This window comes from Schistocerca serialis, chromosome 11, assembly GCF_023864345.2.
Source record: "Schistocerca serialis cubense isolate TAMUIC-IGC-003099 chromosome 11, iqSchSeri2.2, whole genome shotgun sequence".
NCBI lineage: Eukaryota > Metazoa > Arthropoda > Insecta > Orthoptera > Acrididae > Schistocerca > Schistocerca serialis.
The window spans coordinates 144,818,446-144,834,079 of record NC_064648.1 but is presented as its reverse complement, the minus strand read 5'-3'; the positions used below and the strand labels follow the sequence as shown (position 1 = coordinate 144,834,079).

At 38.5% G+C, this 15,634-nt stretch overlaps 1 protein-coding gene across 3 annotated transcripts in view; it reads left to right on the top strand.

Annotated features, from left to right (window-relative positions):
- The window catches only part of LOC126427054 (uncharacterized), a 67,973-nt gene that overhangs the window by 11,902 nt on the left and 40,437 nt on the right, over positions 1–15,634 (top strand). For all 3 annotated transcript variants that reach the window (XM_050089233.1, XM_050089234.1, XM_050089232.1), the window contains one exon: positions 12,944–13,055. In XM_050089233.1, coding sequence (XP_049945190.1) covers positions 12,944–13,055 — 112 coding nt within the window. The remainder of the gene's footprint in view (positions 1–12,943; positions 13,056–15,634) is intronic.

The following is a 15,634-nucleotide window of genomic DNA, read 5'->3' as shown; positions in this document are numbered from 1 at the left end:
AAGTGATGCTGAGGGAATTAGATTAGGAAACGAGACACTTAAAGTAGTAAAGGAGTTTTGCTATTTGATGAGCAAAATAACTGATAATGACAAAAGTAGAGACGATGTAAAATGTAGACTGGCTATGGCAAGGAAAACATTTCTAAAGAAGAGAAATTTGTTAACATGTAGTATAGATTTAAGTGTCAGTAAGCGGTTTCTGAAAGTATTTGTATGGAGTGTAGCCATGTATGGAAGTGAAACATGGACAATAAATAGTTTGGACAAGAGAATAGAAGCTTTTGAAATGTGGTGCTACAGAAGAATGCTGAAGATTATATGGGTAGATCACGTAACTAATGGGGAGGTATTGAATAGAATTGGAGAGAAGAGGAATTTGTAGCACAATTTGACTAGAAGATGAGATCGGTTAGTAGGGCACATTCTGAAATGTCAAGGGATCACCAGTTTAGTATTGGAAAGAAGCGTGGAGGGTAAATATTGTGGAGGGAGACCAAGAGATGAATACGCTAAGCAGATTCAGAAGGATGTAAGTTGCAGTAGTCATTCGGAGATGAAGGGGCTTGCGCAGGATAGAGTAGCATGGAGAGCTGCATCAAACCAGTCTCTGGACTGAAGACGACCATGACCACAACCACCACAACAACAATGACAACAGGATGTAACTAAATTCCCTAGCAGACGTTCAGAATTTGTACTAGGGACCAGGGAGAATGAGTTTCGCATAGGATCTCACATGTGGAAACGTACTGTTTTCTTGCTACATGCAAAATACTGTAATACAAGTTCAAATCTGCTGCATTTGCAGCACTCTAATCTTGGTGTTGTGTACATCATTCATCAGTTACTTGATGTTTTGTGTCCACTACAGGTTTGTTTACGTGCCTCTCAGTTTAGTTTGTGATCTGCCTCGAGAAGTTTGTACCTGCTTTTGTGGTTGTGGTCTTTGTTCGTGCTGGTAGTAGTCATTTACTACAGTACAGAATGCGATCTGTAGGCACGATTCGTTTTTAGTGTGTTGCTGTCAACCATATTGAACTACAGGTTTGTGGAATATGCCGACACGGTGTTCCCGTATGGCGAAGCTCACTGCAATCGGAAGACTGCTCGTTAGTTGTATGCACAATGTTTTCCTCACCACCAGACACCTTCACACTCCCTCTTTGCTACGGAGAACCAGCGGACCTCAGAGACGTACATTCACCAGAAGCAGGGTCAACACTGGTACTGCATGGTGGCACCACACACCCAAGTTGGGAGAGGCTGTCCTACATGCAGTAGAAGAGGATGCAATTACGAGTACCAGAAACGAAGCAAGTACACTGAATGTGGGTCACCAAACATCAAACCACTAGAGTTTTATTTGTGGGTCATTTGAAAGCTCTTGTAAACAAAATCCCAATACAAGATTCACAGTATTCATGCCTGTATTGTAGAAAGGTGTGAAACACTTCCCAATTCTCCTCAGTTACAGCGTCAGTTGAATGTGATGGCAGGTGATGCGTGCATCATTGCTGACGGTGGGAATTTTGATCATTTCGTTTAAGAAAGTGTTACGTACTGTACCGATAATTCTTTTCCTGCCAGTTTCCCGTGATTAATCTGGTTGTGAAGAGAAGTAGAAAATGAGATCTTACAAGGGAGTAAAGCATTTCCCGACCCATGTCCATGTAATGAATTCTCTTCCTTTACACGAGACAAATGTTTCCTGAAAGCTTGACCATACCTTTTAGTTACACCCTGTATAGGGCAACACTCCTAAAATAAGATTTTATGTACTGATTGCTGGAGTTTAAACTAATATTTTTGATGTTATTAGCTTCTTGGCGTTGAATGCTGTTTTGTGATGTGAATTTCTGCACTGTTGCTCTCCATCCAGTTGTAGGTTTGCTGCTATTGCAACTTTGCTAAATACAAAAATTTAAGTTTTCTTTGTATTTATTTTCATATTATATCTTTCTGAAAATACCTTGTCCAGTTCTTCTATGGCACTTTGGAGACTGTCACAGCTACATCATCTACAGATCTATGGATTTTTGTATTTTCTCAACATATAGTTATTCTTTCGAGACATATATCTGTACACCCATTTATTGGATCCTCAATATGCAGGGCATTTCAAGAGGAATTGTCAATATTTAAGTACATGACAGGAATGATAATTCTATACAAAAAAGTCAAGTAAACTTGATCTCTCAAACGTATACCTTAAGAGCTATGAGCAATTCTTGACCTTCGATACTGTGAAACAAATCTCTTCTACTGCAAACTCTTTGCTTTCCATATTTTGAGAAGTGGTAGTGTGGACTAAAGTAACAAAAAAAGTCCATTAAACATGTACTCTAAAATGCATACCTTAAAAGTTATGAGAACTTGTTCATTAGAATAGTTGTGTTTCAAAGTAGTGGAGATTAGAAAGTTTTCATAGCTCTTAAGAGCCCTTTTCTACTAGATAATTTTCTCTTGTTTTGGTCCTAACTACCACTTCTCAAAATATGGAAAGCAAAGAGCTTGCCACAGAAGAGATTTGTTTCACAGAATCGAAGTTCAAGAATTAGTCATAGTTCTTAAGGTATGCATTTTAGAGCCTATGTTTGACTTTTTTGTTTTGAATGATCATTCCTGTCATGTCCCTGAATATTAACTATTCCTCTTTGAACACCCTGTATATGTTGAATATTTATGGTGAGAGGCTGCATCGCTGCCAAACAACCTTATGTACTTTTGCAACTTTCCCCTCACTGTCTTTCATTTTGACACTCTGGTTCCTGCATAGCTGCCAGACTAGTTTCTCGCCTTTGTGATCCAACTTAATTCACATTAAAATTTGCATCATTTAGACCAGTTTTATATTATAAATGACTTCATTTCATTTGTGCTTTAGAAATCTTGTTAATAATGTTTTAAGACCTGTATTTGTAACTTACTTCCATTCGTTATGAAATACATTGGAGGAAAGGGGAAAAAATTAAGTTGCATCTACTTATGAAATTTGTTGGGCTGTATCAGGAGAAAGTATGTCCTGCCACTGGGAACATTATGTCCTCCAAATCATAAAAAAGTTGCCCTCAGCTGCTTTATCATTAGAACAATCTTGCTTGTTGGATACATCAGTATCACAGAGTCCACTTGCTTTGGGTACTTCCACAAAGAAGCAATGGAGTTGACATTCAGGGAAAAGAGAAACAACAATTGACTAATGGAAGTAGAGGCAGCAGACAGTAAAGTGGTGAATGAATCCCAAGAAATAATGAGAAGATGGGAAGAATAAATAGAATGGCTATATGCTGCAGACAGCCAGCCGGCCAAGCGAAGAAGACCTTGGGATAGAAGAAGAAGAAGAAGATAAAGTTGCAGATGATGACAAAGCAAAATGCAATCCTAACTAGTGAGATTGAAGAATCTATGAAGGAGATGAAAAATGGAAAGGCAGTGGGAATTGATGAGATTCCTGTGGAACTGTTAAAGTCATTGGAGAAAGGAGGGAAAAGCAAGTTTATTGAATTGTGTAATCAAATATGCATGACAGGAAAATTGCCAAAGGACTTTGCAGAAAGTATCTTAATACCTGTAGAAAAGAAAAAGAACAGCAAAAAGTGTGAGGAACGTAGAATTTTTTTTTCGTTAACATTAATACTGTATAACATGTTATATGTCCTTAATGTTCTGTAGAAACTGAAATTTGTTGAATCTGAGTATGTCTGGTTAGGTGTAAGAGAGGGCCTGAAGGCCCTAATCTTGCCAGGTAAAATAAATGCATAAATAAATAAAATAAATAAATAAACAGTGAGCCTGATATCGCTTGCAGCCAAAGTCTTGCTGAGGACGCTCAACAGAAGCCTATACGGAAAGTTGAATTGCGTAATAGGAGATGAACAATTTGGTTTCAGGAGAGGAGTGGGAACTAGAGATACCATTGGGCTACTGAGAGTGATAGGGGAGAGGTACATAGAGAAGAAATGGAAGGTGTATGTTGTGTTCATTGATCTTGAGAAGGCTTTTGACTGTGTCAGATGGAACAAACTGATGGAAATCCCAAGGAAACATGGAGTTGACTGGAGGGTTAGAAGGCTAATTAGAAATTTATATATGAACCAAAGAGCAAGAGTAAGAAATAGGAGGTGCGATGAGTGAAGAAATTGAACTGGCAAGAGATGTAAGACAAGGTTGTTGTTTATCACCAACACTGCTGAGGAAATTATTAGTGAAAGTTTTGATGGAAGGAGAGGAGTCTGTATAGGGGGTCGGAGAGTGGAGTGTATAAGATTTGCAGACGACATGGTTGTGATGGCAGAGAGTGCAACAGACATGGAACAAATGTTAGATGATCTAAACACAAAATTAGAAGGCTATGGAATGAAGATTAACAAGAAGAAAACGAAAAGCGTGGTAATTGGAGGAAAGGGGAGAAAATTCCGTATGAAAATAGGTGGAGAGGAAATAGAGCAAGTGAATAAATTCAATTACTTGGGAAGTCTAATAATGGATGAAATGTATTGCTCAAGAGGAATTAGGAAATGAATTGCAATGGCAAAAGAAGGATTCAAGAGGATACAGAAATTACTTAGCAGACCACTAAACAAAGATCTGAGGAAAAAACTGGCCAAATGTTACATCTGGAGTGTTGCACTGTGTGGTGCAAAGACCTGGACATTGAGGAAGGAAGATGAAATAAGGTTGGAGGCACTAGAGATGTGGATATGGAGAAGAATGGAAAAAGTGGAATGGGAAGACCGAGTAAGGAATGAAGAAGTATTAAAGAAGAGTTGGAGAAGAAAGAAACGTGCTGAAAGTCATCAGAAAGAGAAAACAGAACTGGATTGGACATTGTTTGAGGAGGGCTGTTTATTGCAGGAAGGAGTAGAAGGAATGGTGGAGGGGGAAAAGGGGAAGAGGAAAAAGAAGATAACAAATGCTGGACAATATCAATGGAGGGAAATATTCAGAAATGAAAAGACTGGCTATGGTCAGACAAAAGTGGAAGAGGCTTAACCCATGACAAGACCTGCCGTAAAGCAGAATACCATACTACTGCTACTCTGTTATGTGTTGAATCTGTTTGGTGTGATCCATAGGTATCATAGAATGTTTACTTTTCCCAGAAAAAAATTGTCCAAAGTACAGATAGACTTTTGCTGGGAACCTCCTGTCATAAGCATTTTGAGAAACTAGATTTACCCATTGCACTTACCAATGTATTGATTCCATTGTGAGCTTTGTGGTTCCAATCCTGTGCATCATAAAAGCAATGGAGAGAACCACTATCACGGTACAAGAGGGAAGACTGACTTTGATAGCAATTTCAAAAATCAGACTTTGGCACAGAAGCGTGTTTAGTGTCTAGCATTAAAATTTTTTAATTCACTGCCAAACAACATCAGAGGATTGCATGGTAGCAGTGCATTATTGATATGTATGTAATTTAAAATCTACATGTGAATCTTAATCTCGGGAACTACTATAGGGATTTTGACAAGGTTTTCACTAATAGACAGGCTGATTCTCAAGGACGGTTTGTGTATATAATGTATTACCGATAAATAATGACGGGTGTGTAATACTCCCTTTGTCAGAAAAGTTCCAGGATAGGTTCTTTGTAAAAAATGGAAAATCATCCTTACCAAGTAATGATCCTAGCACCTATCAAAGTAGTCCCCTTGGCTATATGTAAACAGTTGTCAATGTTTCTGGAAGTTTTGGAGGCTAGCAGGGCAATTTTCAACTGTGATGCTTGTAAGCTCATTTGCATAGTCCGATGTCTGTGAAGTCTTGATGGAGCTTTTCTTTCAGTTGCCTTTTCACTCATGGCAATGAGAAAAAATTGCAAGGGGAGAGTTAACTTCACTTTTTGATGTGGAGGAACAGTCTCATGGTGAATTAATCCTTTACTATCAAAAAATGCAATCAACATTGTCTTTGTTCTCGAAGGTTGTGGTTTGACTTTTTTTGACGGTGGTGATCTGGGACGCTGCCATTCAGCGCTTTGACGCTTTGTATGAGGGTCATATTGGTAGCACCAACTTTGATTCCCAGCAATGATGCTTGACAGAAACGTTGGATCACATCTGGTTCTATACAGTAGTTCAGTGGAAATTATTTCCTCCTTCCTCTTTCCTCCTTCTGTCCATCTGTTAGTGTGTGAGAGATGAGTTTTGCATTAAGTTTCCATTACCCTAAATCTTTGTGTAAAATATTGTGAAACACATCACGATTCAAATTAAGTTCTTTTGATATTGTACGCACAGTTACGTAACAGTCTTCTTGCAATAACTGCCTTATACACTCCACATTTACATTGGTATCTGCCGTAGATGGACAACCAGCTCTGGGATCGTCTTGCGCTGTATCTCTACCTTCACAAAGCCTTTTGTGTCACTTGAAAACATGACTTTTTTTAAGTGCATTGCCTGCATATGCTTGCTAATCTTTGTCCACGTTTTACTAGGGGTTTTCCCGAGCTTAACACAGAAGTTAATGTTCATTCTTTGCTCACAGTCAGCATCCATCCTGACACCATAACTAATATGCCAAGAACCCAAACAGTGTGTTGCTTAGCACAGCCCTGCCATCTAGTGAGTTTGTGCAGAAACTTGACAGAGATCATAGATAATGACCCAATTAGATAATTTTGTCAATAATTGATTGTTTTCATTGTTACATATCTATATATAGGTATTCAAAAGGCTAATTCCTCATAAGTGCAACAACTCTTCTGTCATTTGCTGTTTGTTTCAGTTCCAAGTAGTTATCGCATCCTGTCCCCCCACCTCTTGATGTATTCCAAATACTTCATCCTTCCTTCTCTTAATTCCCTGCTCATTCCATTCAAGAATATCAGTGACGAAGGTGGCCTGTCTGATAAGATGGCCAATAAATGTTATTTCCCGCTTTTTCCATTTCCTTTAAAAATCTCTTCAATTCGTTTACTTCTTTTAGATTTCCAACTTGGTTTTTCTTTCTGTCCAGCTTATCATTGTCATTTTAGCAGCTTCAAGTTGATTACTTTCCAACTTATCCAGAGTCCAACTATAACATCCATAAAGAAATACACCCAATAAAAGTGAACTACCTAAATGTACATAATTTAAAGTCCCCTACTTTATTTTTCTGTTTGTATATGAAGGTTAATCTCAGGAACTGCCATAAATAAGGCAGTTGTGTCAGATCCCCGCCAACTGCGTATTTGATCGCAAATTAGCTTGTAGACACTGGCCTCATTGTGAGATTTTGCTGCTATCTTGGAATTGGGGTTATTTTATTGTATGGGTCATGAATTTTTTCTCACATTGCTTGATGTTTACCTTTATATTACTGTTGCTTACCTGGACGTATGACACCAGAACTTATCACTGTGTTAGGTGAAGCAGTAATTAAGGAGTAGGAGCAGGTGTGCAAACATAAAACAACAATGGAATGGTGCAAGACAATGTTATTTGTGGCTGGTGCACTTTATATGTAGGTGCGCCCACTTGAGGGTCAAGAGAGAGACATATAGGCTGTTTTTGTACATGTATTTTGATTGAGTGTTGTTTATTGTCGTACCATATGCACTGATTCTTTTGCTATGCTTCTGCAGTTTGCTTTTGTTTTTGTTACAGTTCCATGTTTTTATTTTATTTGCGATGGTTTATGGAGATTCAGTTTATTTTCCCATCGTACAGCCATTGTTAATATTCTATGCAATTTATGTTTGTATACATTTTTGACCCATTTCACATCTGAACAACAGATGCACATAAAAGGATTGTCCGAATATGTGTATAAAATAAATTGAATAAGTGTGAGGCATATTAAGCTCTAGCCAAACAGTGTTTTTCTGGAGGAATAGTAGATACTTCAGGAGGTGATAGTATAGACTAATTAGAATAAATATTTCGTGTAACATTGACATTTCGTGAGAAGATCCTGTCGCAACGAGAAATGCCTATGTTTTAATGATGTCCACATTAAATCCTGAATCACGCCCATGTCGCTCTCCCACCTCCCCCATTTCTCTATAATACAAAATGTGTCTCCTTTAATCCTATCTGGTAAGGGTCCCACACTGTGTGATATACTCCAAAAAGAGGACAGGCAAGTGTAGTGTAGGCAGCCTCTTTAGTAGCTCTTTTGCATCTTCTAAATGTTCTGCCAGTAAAACACAGTCTTCCATTTTGCTTTCCCCACAACGGTATCTGTGTCTTCTTCCCACTTTAAGTTGTTTGTAAGTGTAATTCCTATGTATTTAGTTGAATTTACGGTCTTTAGATTTGATTAATTTATCATTTAACCAAAGTGTAACCGATTCCTTTTAGCACTTGTGGATGACCTCACACTATTCATTATTTACAGCCAATTGCCGATTTTTACACCATACAGATATCTCCTCTAAATCATTTTGTAGTTGGTTTTGATCTTCTGATGACTTTAATTAGGCAATAAACGACAGCATCATCTGCAAACAAACTAAGGCAGCTGCTCAGATTGTCTCCTAAATCGTTTATATAGATACGAAACACTAGAGAGCCTATAACAATTGCCTCGTGTAGAGAATATGGTACATAATTTCCTAAACACAGAACAGCAGATTCAACAGTGCTAACTTGTGTTTTCAATAAACTTGGTGAGGTTGTTGCCATGCCTAGCAGTCATACCTCATATAAATGTACAAATGAACACAATGTGAATGAAGTACAAGGCATTATTCAGTTGGCAAAACATAAACCTTTAACAAGCACATGCAAAATTTCTATGGATACTAGTGTTCAACATATATGTATATGACAGGTATAAGGTATGCATGGCCTCTTTTTATTTACAATGAATTCTTTATTTTTTTTTAAGAGTTGAAAGTAGATGATTGAATTTTCATCGCTAACTGACTGCAAAGTACCATGTAATACTGTCCAGCGATGAAGCCGCTTTCGCGGTATCAGTAACGCTCTTAACTCACATCAGTGGTCTGACGAAACCCATCTGCCTTTATGGAGACACATTGTCAATCGAATTTCTCTGTAAATGCATTGTGTTTTGTGTTGGACAGTCAGTTGATTGGGCCCGTTATATTACCACATCATCTTATAAGGTCACATTATCTAGACTTTCTTGAAAATTAGCTTCCAGCTTTATTGGAAGAGGGTACTTCGGCTACAAGGATGGTTATGTTCTTCCAGCGTGACAGGGCCCCTGCACATCCTAGTTGCCAGGTGACACTTCATCTAAACTTAACATTCTGCAGAAGCACTTCACAAAATGAAAAAAAAAAAACACTGTATCCTATGACTATAATATCAATGAGTCATTGCTGGAATTGGCCAACTCGTGCTAATACATAGGTGTAACGCTACGTAGGGATATGAAATGGAATTACCACGTAAGCTCAGTCGTGGGTAAAGCAGGTGGAGAATTTGGATTATTGGTAGAATACTGGGGAAGAGGAATCAGAGCAAAAAGGAGATTGCTTACAAATGACCTGCGCAACTGATTCTAGAACAGCACTCAAGTGTGTAGGACTAACAAGGGATATTGAACATATACAGAGAGTGGTAGCACAAATGATCACAGGTTTGTTTTATCCGTGGGGAAGTCACGAGAGGTACTGAAGATACTGGACTGGCAGACCCTTGAAGATAGACAAACTATCCTGAGAAATTCTACTGACGAAGTTTCAAGAAATATTTTTAAATAATGACTCCAGAAATATACTAAAAACCCCTTCATATTACTCACTTGGGATCATAAGGATAAGATTACAATCATTACAGCACACAAAGAGTCATTCAAACAATCATTCTTCTCACACTCCATATGTGAATGGAATGGGAAGAAACCCTCATAAACTGGTATGATGGGACGTACCCTCTGCTGTGCACTTGACAGTGATTTGCAGTTTAGATGCATATATAGATGTAGAAGACGGATCAGCAGATAGGGTCAAGTTTCTTGGCCTTCAAGGTTTCAGGACCTTTATCCCTTTATATTTTTGCCTGTGGGGACAGCTGATGAAGTAACACAAAAACTAACTGGCCATTCAGATGATAGTGTTCATAAAAGAACTTCAAGACAATCTCAGAAGAGCTGCAGGTTGCCTTCACAAGAGAATTCAAAAGTGTGCGTAAGTTGGACGTGGAATTTATGCAAATAAACTGTGCTCTTAATTAGCCTTTACTTAAAGCTTTCTGTGAGTATCTGTTTAGGTTGCACTCTAACAGCTGTACTTCTGTAACCAATATCAACTGGTGTAACCAATATCAACTGGACATTCGGTATGGCATTTAGGAATTACACGAGATAAAATTGTCATAACTTCTGAATAGTTTGCGTTAGGAAGTTCAAACTGCATAGTTGGCCGCAGGGCATGACGGGAATTAGTATGCGCAAGCATGGTTTGGTTTAGTGACGAAGCTCACTTTCATTTTGATGGGATTGTCACTAAACAAAATTGGTGCATTTGAGGGACTGAAAATACTCATTGCATGATCGAGATGTTTCTGCACCCTCAACGGGTGACTGTGTGGTGTGCAATGTCCAGTCACAGAATAATCAGTGCGATATTCTTTGACAGCATGATGGCTATCGAATGCTACGTCGAGTTTTTGGAGGATAATTTCATCCCCATTATGCAAAGTGACCCAGATTTCGACAAGATGTCATTCGTGCAAGTGGGAGCTCGACCCCATCAAAGCAGGAGAGTGTCTGACGTCCTGGTGGAGCACTTTGGGGACCACATTCTGGCTCTGGGGTACACAGAGGCCACTGGCATGGGCCTCAATTGGCTGCCATATTCACCGGATCTGAAAACATGGGGCTCCTTTTTGTGGGGGTATATAGCAATAACCCCAAAACCATTGCTGTGCTGAAAGCAGCCATTCAGAAGATCATTGACAGAATCAATGTTTCTACACTTAAGCAGCTCGTGCAGAATTTTGTAACTCATCTGCGTCAGTCACATCACTGCCAGTGATGGCAGGCATATCGAACATGTCGTAACCTAAATCCGAGTATCTGTAGTGACATTTACATGTTGAATAGGTGTGTGCTTGCTGTAGTTTGTACCTAATTTGCGTGTTTCCCCCCCCCCCCCCCCCCCCCCCCCCCCCCTCCTATAGTTCAATAAATGTCAACTGAAGCACAATTTCATAGCTTCGAATTTCAAACAAAAGTGAAAGTAAATAAATGAAACCATAGCAACTGGATTACCAACACGTAAAATGACACAGTTTTTCTGTAAATGGGAACATGGCACCCCATCTACAGCTAAATGAACTGCTGCAACAGTACTATTAAGTAAATGTGAATTTAGTGGTGCATAATGTGATGACTGGAGGAATATACAGAAACTTCATAAATACTTAGCTGGTCAAGTTGACACACTGCCTAACTATCAATTACCCCATGAAAGTTCCACAAAAACAAACTGGTTGAAAAGTAGTACACATACCTTCAAAATCTGGCGCATAAACTGACTTTCTGACAAGCAAATCTACAGCTGAATGATCTAGGATTGCACTGGTGCTAATATAAACAAGTAACAATTACAAATAAAAGTTTTCATCATTATAATTTTAAATTGTCTTGACTTATTAATTCATAAAGCCTTGCATATGACACTATTTTCTGCTGGGAAAAAAAAAAAAAAAAAAAAAAAAACATTTGAAATGATTACTTTTTGATAAGCAAAAATAAATAAATAAAAAATTTAAAATAAATTCAATACAGAGTTTTGTAAAATTTTTGGTTTCAGTAATCATCATTGAAATATATAAGTTTCAGCTCTAGCATTTAACTATATTGGTTGCCTACATGTACTGATGTTTCAATGCTAAAGTTTTATCGAGTCATTCCAAGAAATATCTTTGAAACCGTGTTACAGATGGTTAATGCTCGAAATGTTTACGTTTTTAATGATTGACTATGACATTTTACACTATCATTTCGAGGCTTGTGCTCGAAAACTGTGCATATTTTCTACAGAAGCTGCATTACATAAATGAATCGCTGTCTTCCTGGATTTGAAAATGTCGAATTGATTGATCAGATATATGGGTACACAAAGTTTGTTTGCACAGAATTGTAGGTCTGCATAAGAAATGAGATGATGAACTTTATTTTCAGCAGTTCATTAAATTATTTCAAGTGATGTTACATAATTATTAGTGTGTGTAACACAAAGAAATGAAGCACTGACTGTATATCAGCATAATAAAAATTAGTATATCGTGTACTTAACTAGATGTGTGTTTTGTCTACTCTTATATGAATCTGTGTTGTGTGTTTCAATAAACAGTTGTCCCAATAAACCAGTTACATCTGAAGCAGCTGTATCTCTGCAACTACAGAAAACTGACAATATAGGGAAAGATAGATTGCTACTCACCATTAATATGACACATTGAGTTGCAGACAGCACAATGAAGAGAGAGTTACACATCATTAGCTTTTGGACAAAGCCTTCTGTAGAAAAGGAAAAACACACACACACACACACACACACACACACACACACACACACACACACACACACACACACACACTCTCACTCACTCATTTGACGTTCTGGTGTGAGCTCCTGGAGATCGTGGTAGTGTGTGCGAGATGTGCTTGCTTGTGTGAGGGAATGTGTGTGTTTCCTTTTCTAAAGAAGGCAGTGTCCAAAATCTAATGTGTAATTGTCTTTTCATTGTGCCTGTCTGCAGCTCAAAATGCCATCTTTACCATGAGTAGCAATCTATCTTTCCTTATATTGTTGATATTCCAACCTGGAGTTTTCATTGTTTGATTTTACCAATGAAAATGAGACGTACATTATGGGGAATGTTCTACTGGAATTAGTCCATACTGCCATCTAGTAAAATATTTACTATCATTTCTAAAACACCCTGTGTAATATCAGAATATGTCACAATATATTAATGAACTGAGACAAAACAACTACCCTGTAATGACAACACGCATGCTGTTGCAGAGACTACCCCGAAGAAGAGGGAATCGCAGCAGTGCGGGAGGCGGTCCGGCAGGGCATCAACTACATTGACACGGCACCCCTGTACGGCAAGTCCGAAGAGGTTCTCGGCAAGGTGAGATTGAGTTTCAGTAGTCGTAAACCACTGTTTTCACTTTTACATGTTTGTGAATTGTGTTTACTGTTTGGAAATGGTACCTTCTGGAAAACATGTTTAATCTTCTTTTCTTATTCTTTACCTAAACTTGTCATCAGTAGTGCCACCACTACGAGTTGCTTAAGCATCGTTCATGCCAAAGCAAATGGAAGTGTATGAACATTTGAAGAGTATTTATTAGTGTTCACTATCATATGTTTGTATGTCTGAACAAGCATTTATCCCAGAGAGAAGATGACAGAATGAGCTTAGCATTATTCCAAAACCTTGCACATATGTCAGTTGGTGTCTTTCGCTGGCGTCTCATTACAGTTAAAGGAAATTTATACCGAGAACCCTAACTACCACTGATTGACATAACCTGAAAGGAGGTTATCATTTCCTCCTTGGTTATTAGCAACTGGAGATGTCCATGTTAGTAATTGTTACAAATTTAAGTATCTGTCTCTTCGCAGATAGTTCTGAAGTTTGCAGTGATACACCCGAAGCACTTCATGCATTTTACTAAAGTGCGTATATAAGGAAGATAATGTCAATCAGAAATGATTGAAATGTGAAATTTATGTACTGTCTGTTGCATAGACTGTGAAATATACGTACTTTGTTGCATAGACTACCTGTAAAATCTGCCGTGTACTTTGTTATAGGGCAAATATCCTGATTGCTGGAAAAGATATATATTCAATGGTTAATGCATCAAAAACACCAGAAGTAACACGAGACATGTAATTACATCTATTATCAATGTAAACAAAGAAAATGATCAGGTCCTCTGCATATATTTGGGGTTTCGTACCTCAGTTGGTAACAACAGAACCCATATAGGGTCACTTTATTGTTAGTCTGTGTGTCTGTCTGTCCAACTGTTTGAAACACTTTTTCTCAGAAGCAGGTAGATGTATCAAGCTGAAATTTGTCACATATTAAGGTCTACAGTCCCTTTGGGCTGTAAAAAAGTGAAGCTTAAGTCAATGCAGTCAAAAGACTAGGCCATTTATGTAACATATTTTGATACTCACAAACTCACTTTTCAAATTCTATAGGGTACTTTGCATTGTTCTAGACTCATCAAATTTGGCAAGAAGAAAGGTTTCACAGTACAAGTAAAGGATAAACACCAGGAAATTGTTAATTTGTAATTATATCATACAAGAAATACATTTCTTTTGTCATTTGTACCTGACTTCAGACATTAAATTAAAACATTCTCAAAAGTCTTGGAATCACTGGGATTGATATGTTGCCAGTATCAATGTTGATCTCCCCAGGGGGCTTGCCACTCTTTGGTGGGTTCTTAAGTAATAAAACCCAGTACGTTGTCTTCGATGGTGAGTGTTCATCAGAGGCGAGGGTATCATCTGGAGTGCCCCAGGGAAGTGTGGTAGGTCCGCAGTTGTTTTCTATCTGCATAAATGATCTTTTGGATAGGGTGGATAGCAATGTGCGGCTGTTTGCTGACGATGCTGTGGTGTACAGGAAGGTGTCGTCATTGAGTGACTGTAGGAGGACACAAGATGACTAGGACAGGATTTGTGATTGGTGTAAAGAATGGCAGCTAACTCTAAATATAGATAAATGTAAATTAATTCAGATGAATAGGAAAAAGAATCCCGTAATGTTTGAATACTCCATTAGTAGTGTAGCGCTTGACACAGTCACATCGATTAAATATTTGGGCGTAACATTACAGAACGATATGAAGTGGGACAAGCACGTAATGGCAGTTGTGGGCAAGGTGGATAGTCATCTTCGGTTCATTGGTAGAATTTTGGGAAGATGTGGTTCATCTGTAAAGGAGACCACTTATAAAATACTAATACGACCTATTCTTGAGTACTCATCAAGTGTTTGGGATCCCTATCAGGTCGGATTGAGGGAGGACATAGAAGCAAATCATAGGTGGGCTGCTAGATTTGTTACTGGTTGGTTTGATCATCATGCAAGTGTTACGGAAATGCTTCAGGAACTTGGGTGGGAGTCTCTGGAGGAAAGGAGGCGTTTTTTTTTTTTTTGTGAATCGCTACTGAGGAAGTTTGGAGAATCAGCATTTGAGGCTGACTGCAGTACAATTTTACTGTCACCAACTTATATTTCGCAGAAAGACCACAAAGATAAGATAAGAGAGATTAATGCAGAGGCATATAGACAGTCATTTTTCCCTCGTTCTGTTTGGGAGTGGAACAGGGAGAGAAGATGCTAGTTGTGGTACGAGGTACCCTCAGTCATGCACCGTATGGTGGATTGCGGAGTATGTATGTAGATGTAGATGTAGATGTAGATGTAGATGTAGATTGGCTAACATGGGGCCCCAGCCTTTGCAGCATTTTTTCCCTTCCGTGCTGCATGTCTATCCTCTTACTGTTCTTTTTCCCCTCCCTTGGGGAACACGTCTGCGATGTTATTGGGAATGTTCTGCATTGTCTGTTGCTGACATAAGAACAGTCTCACCTTTGTTTTTCCCTCCCGTTCCTTTCTTTGTTTCCCTTCTCCCCTTGTTCCTCCACTTTGGTGTTTGAGGTTCTTCTTTTTGTTCTTCG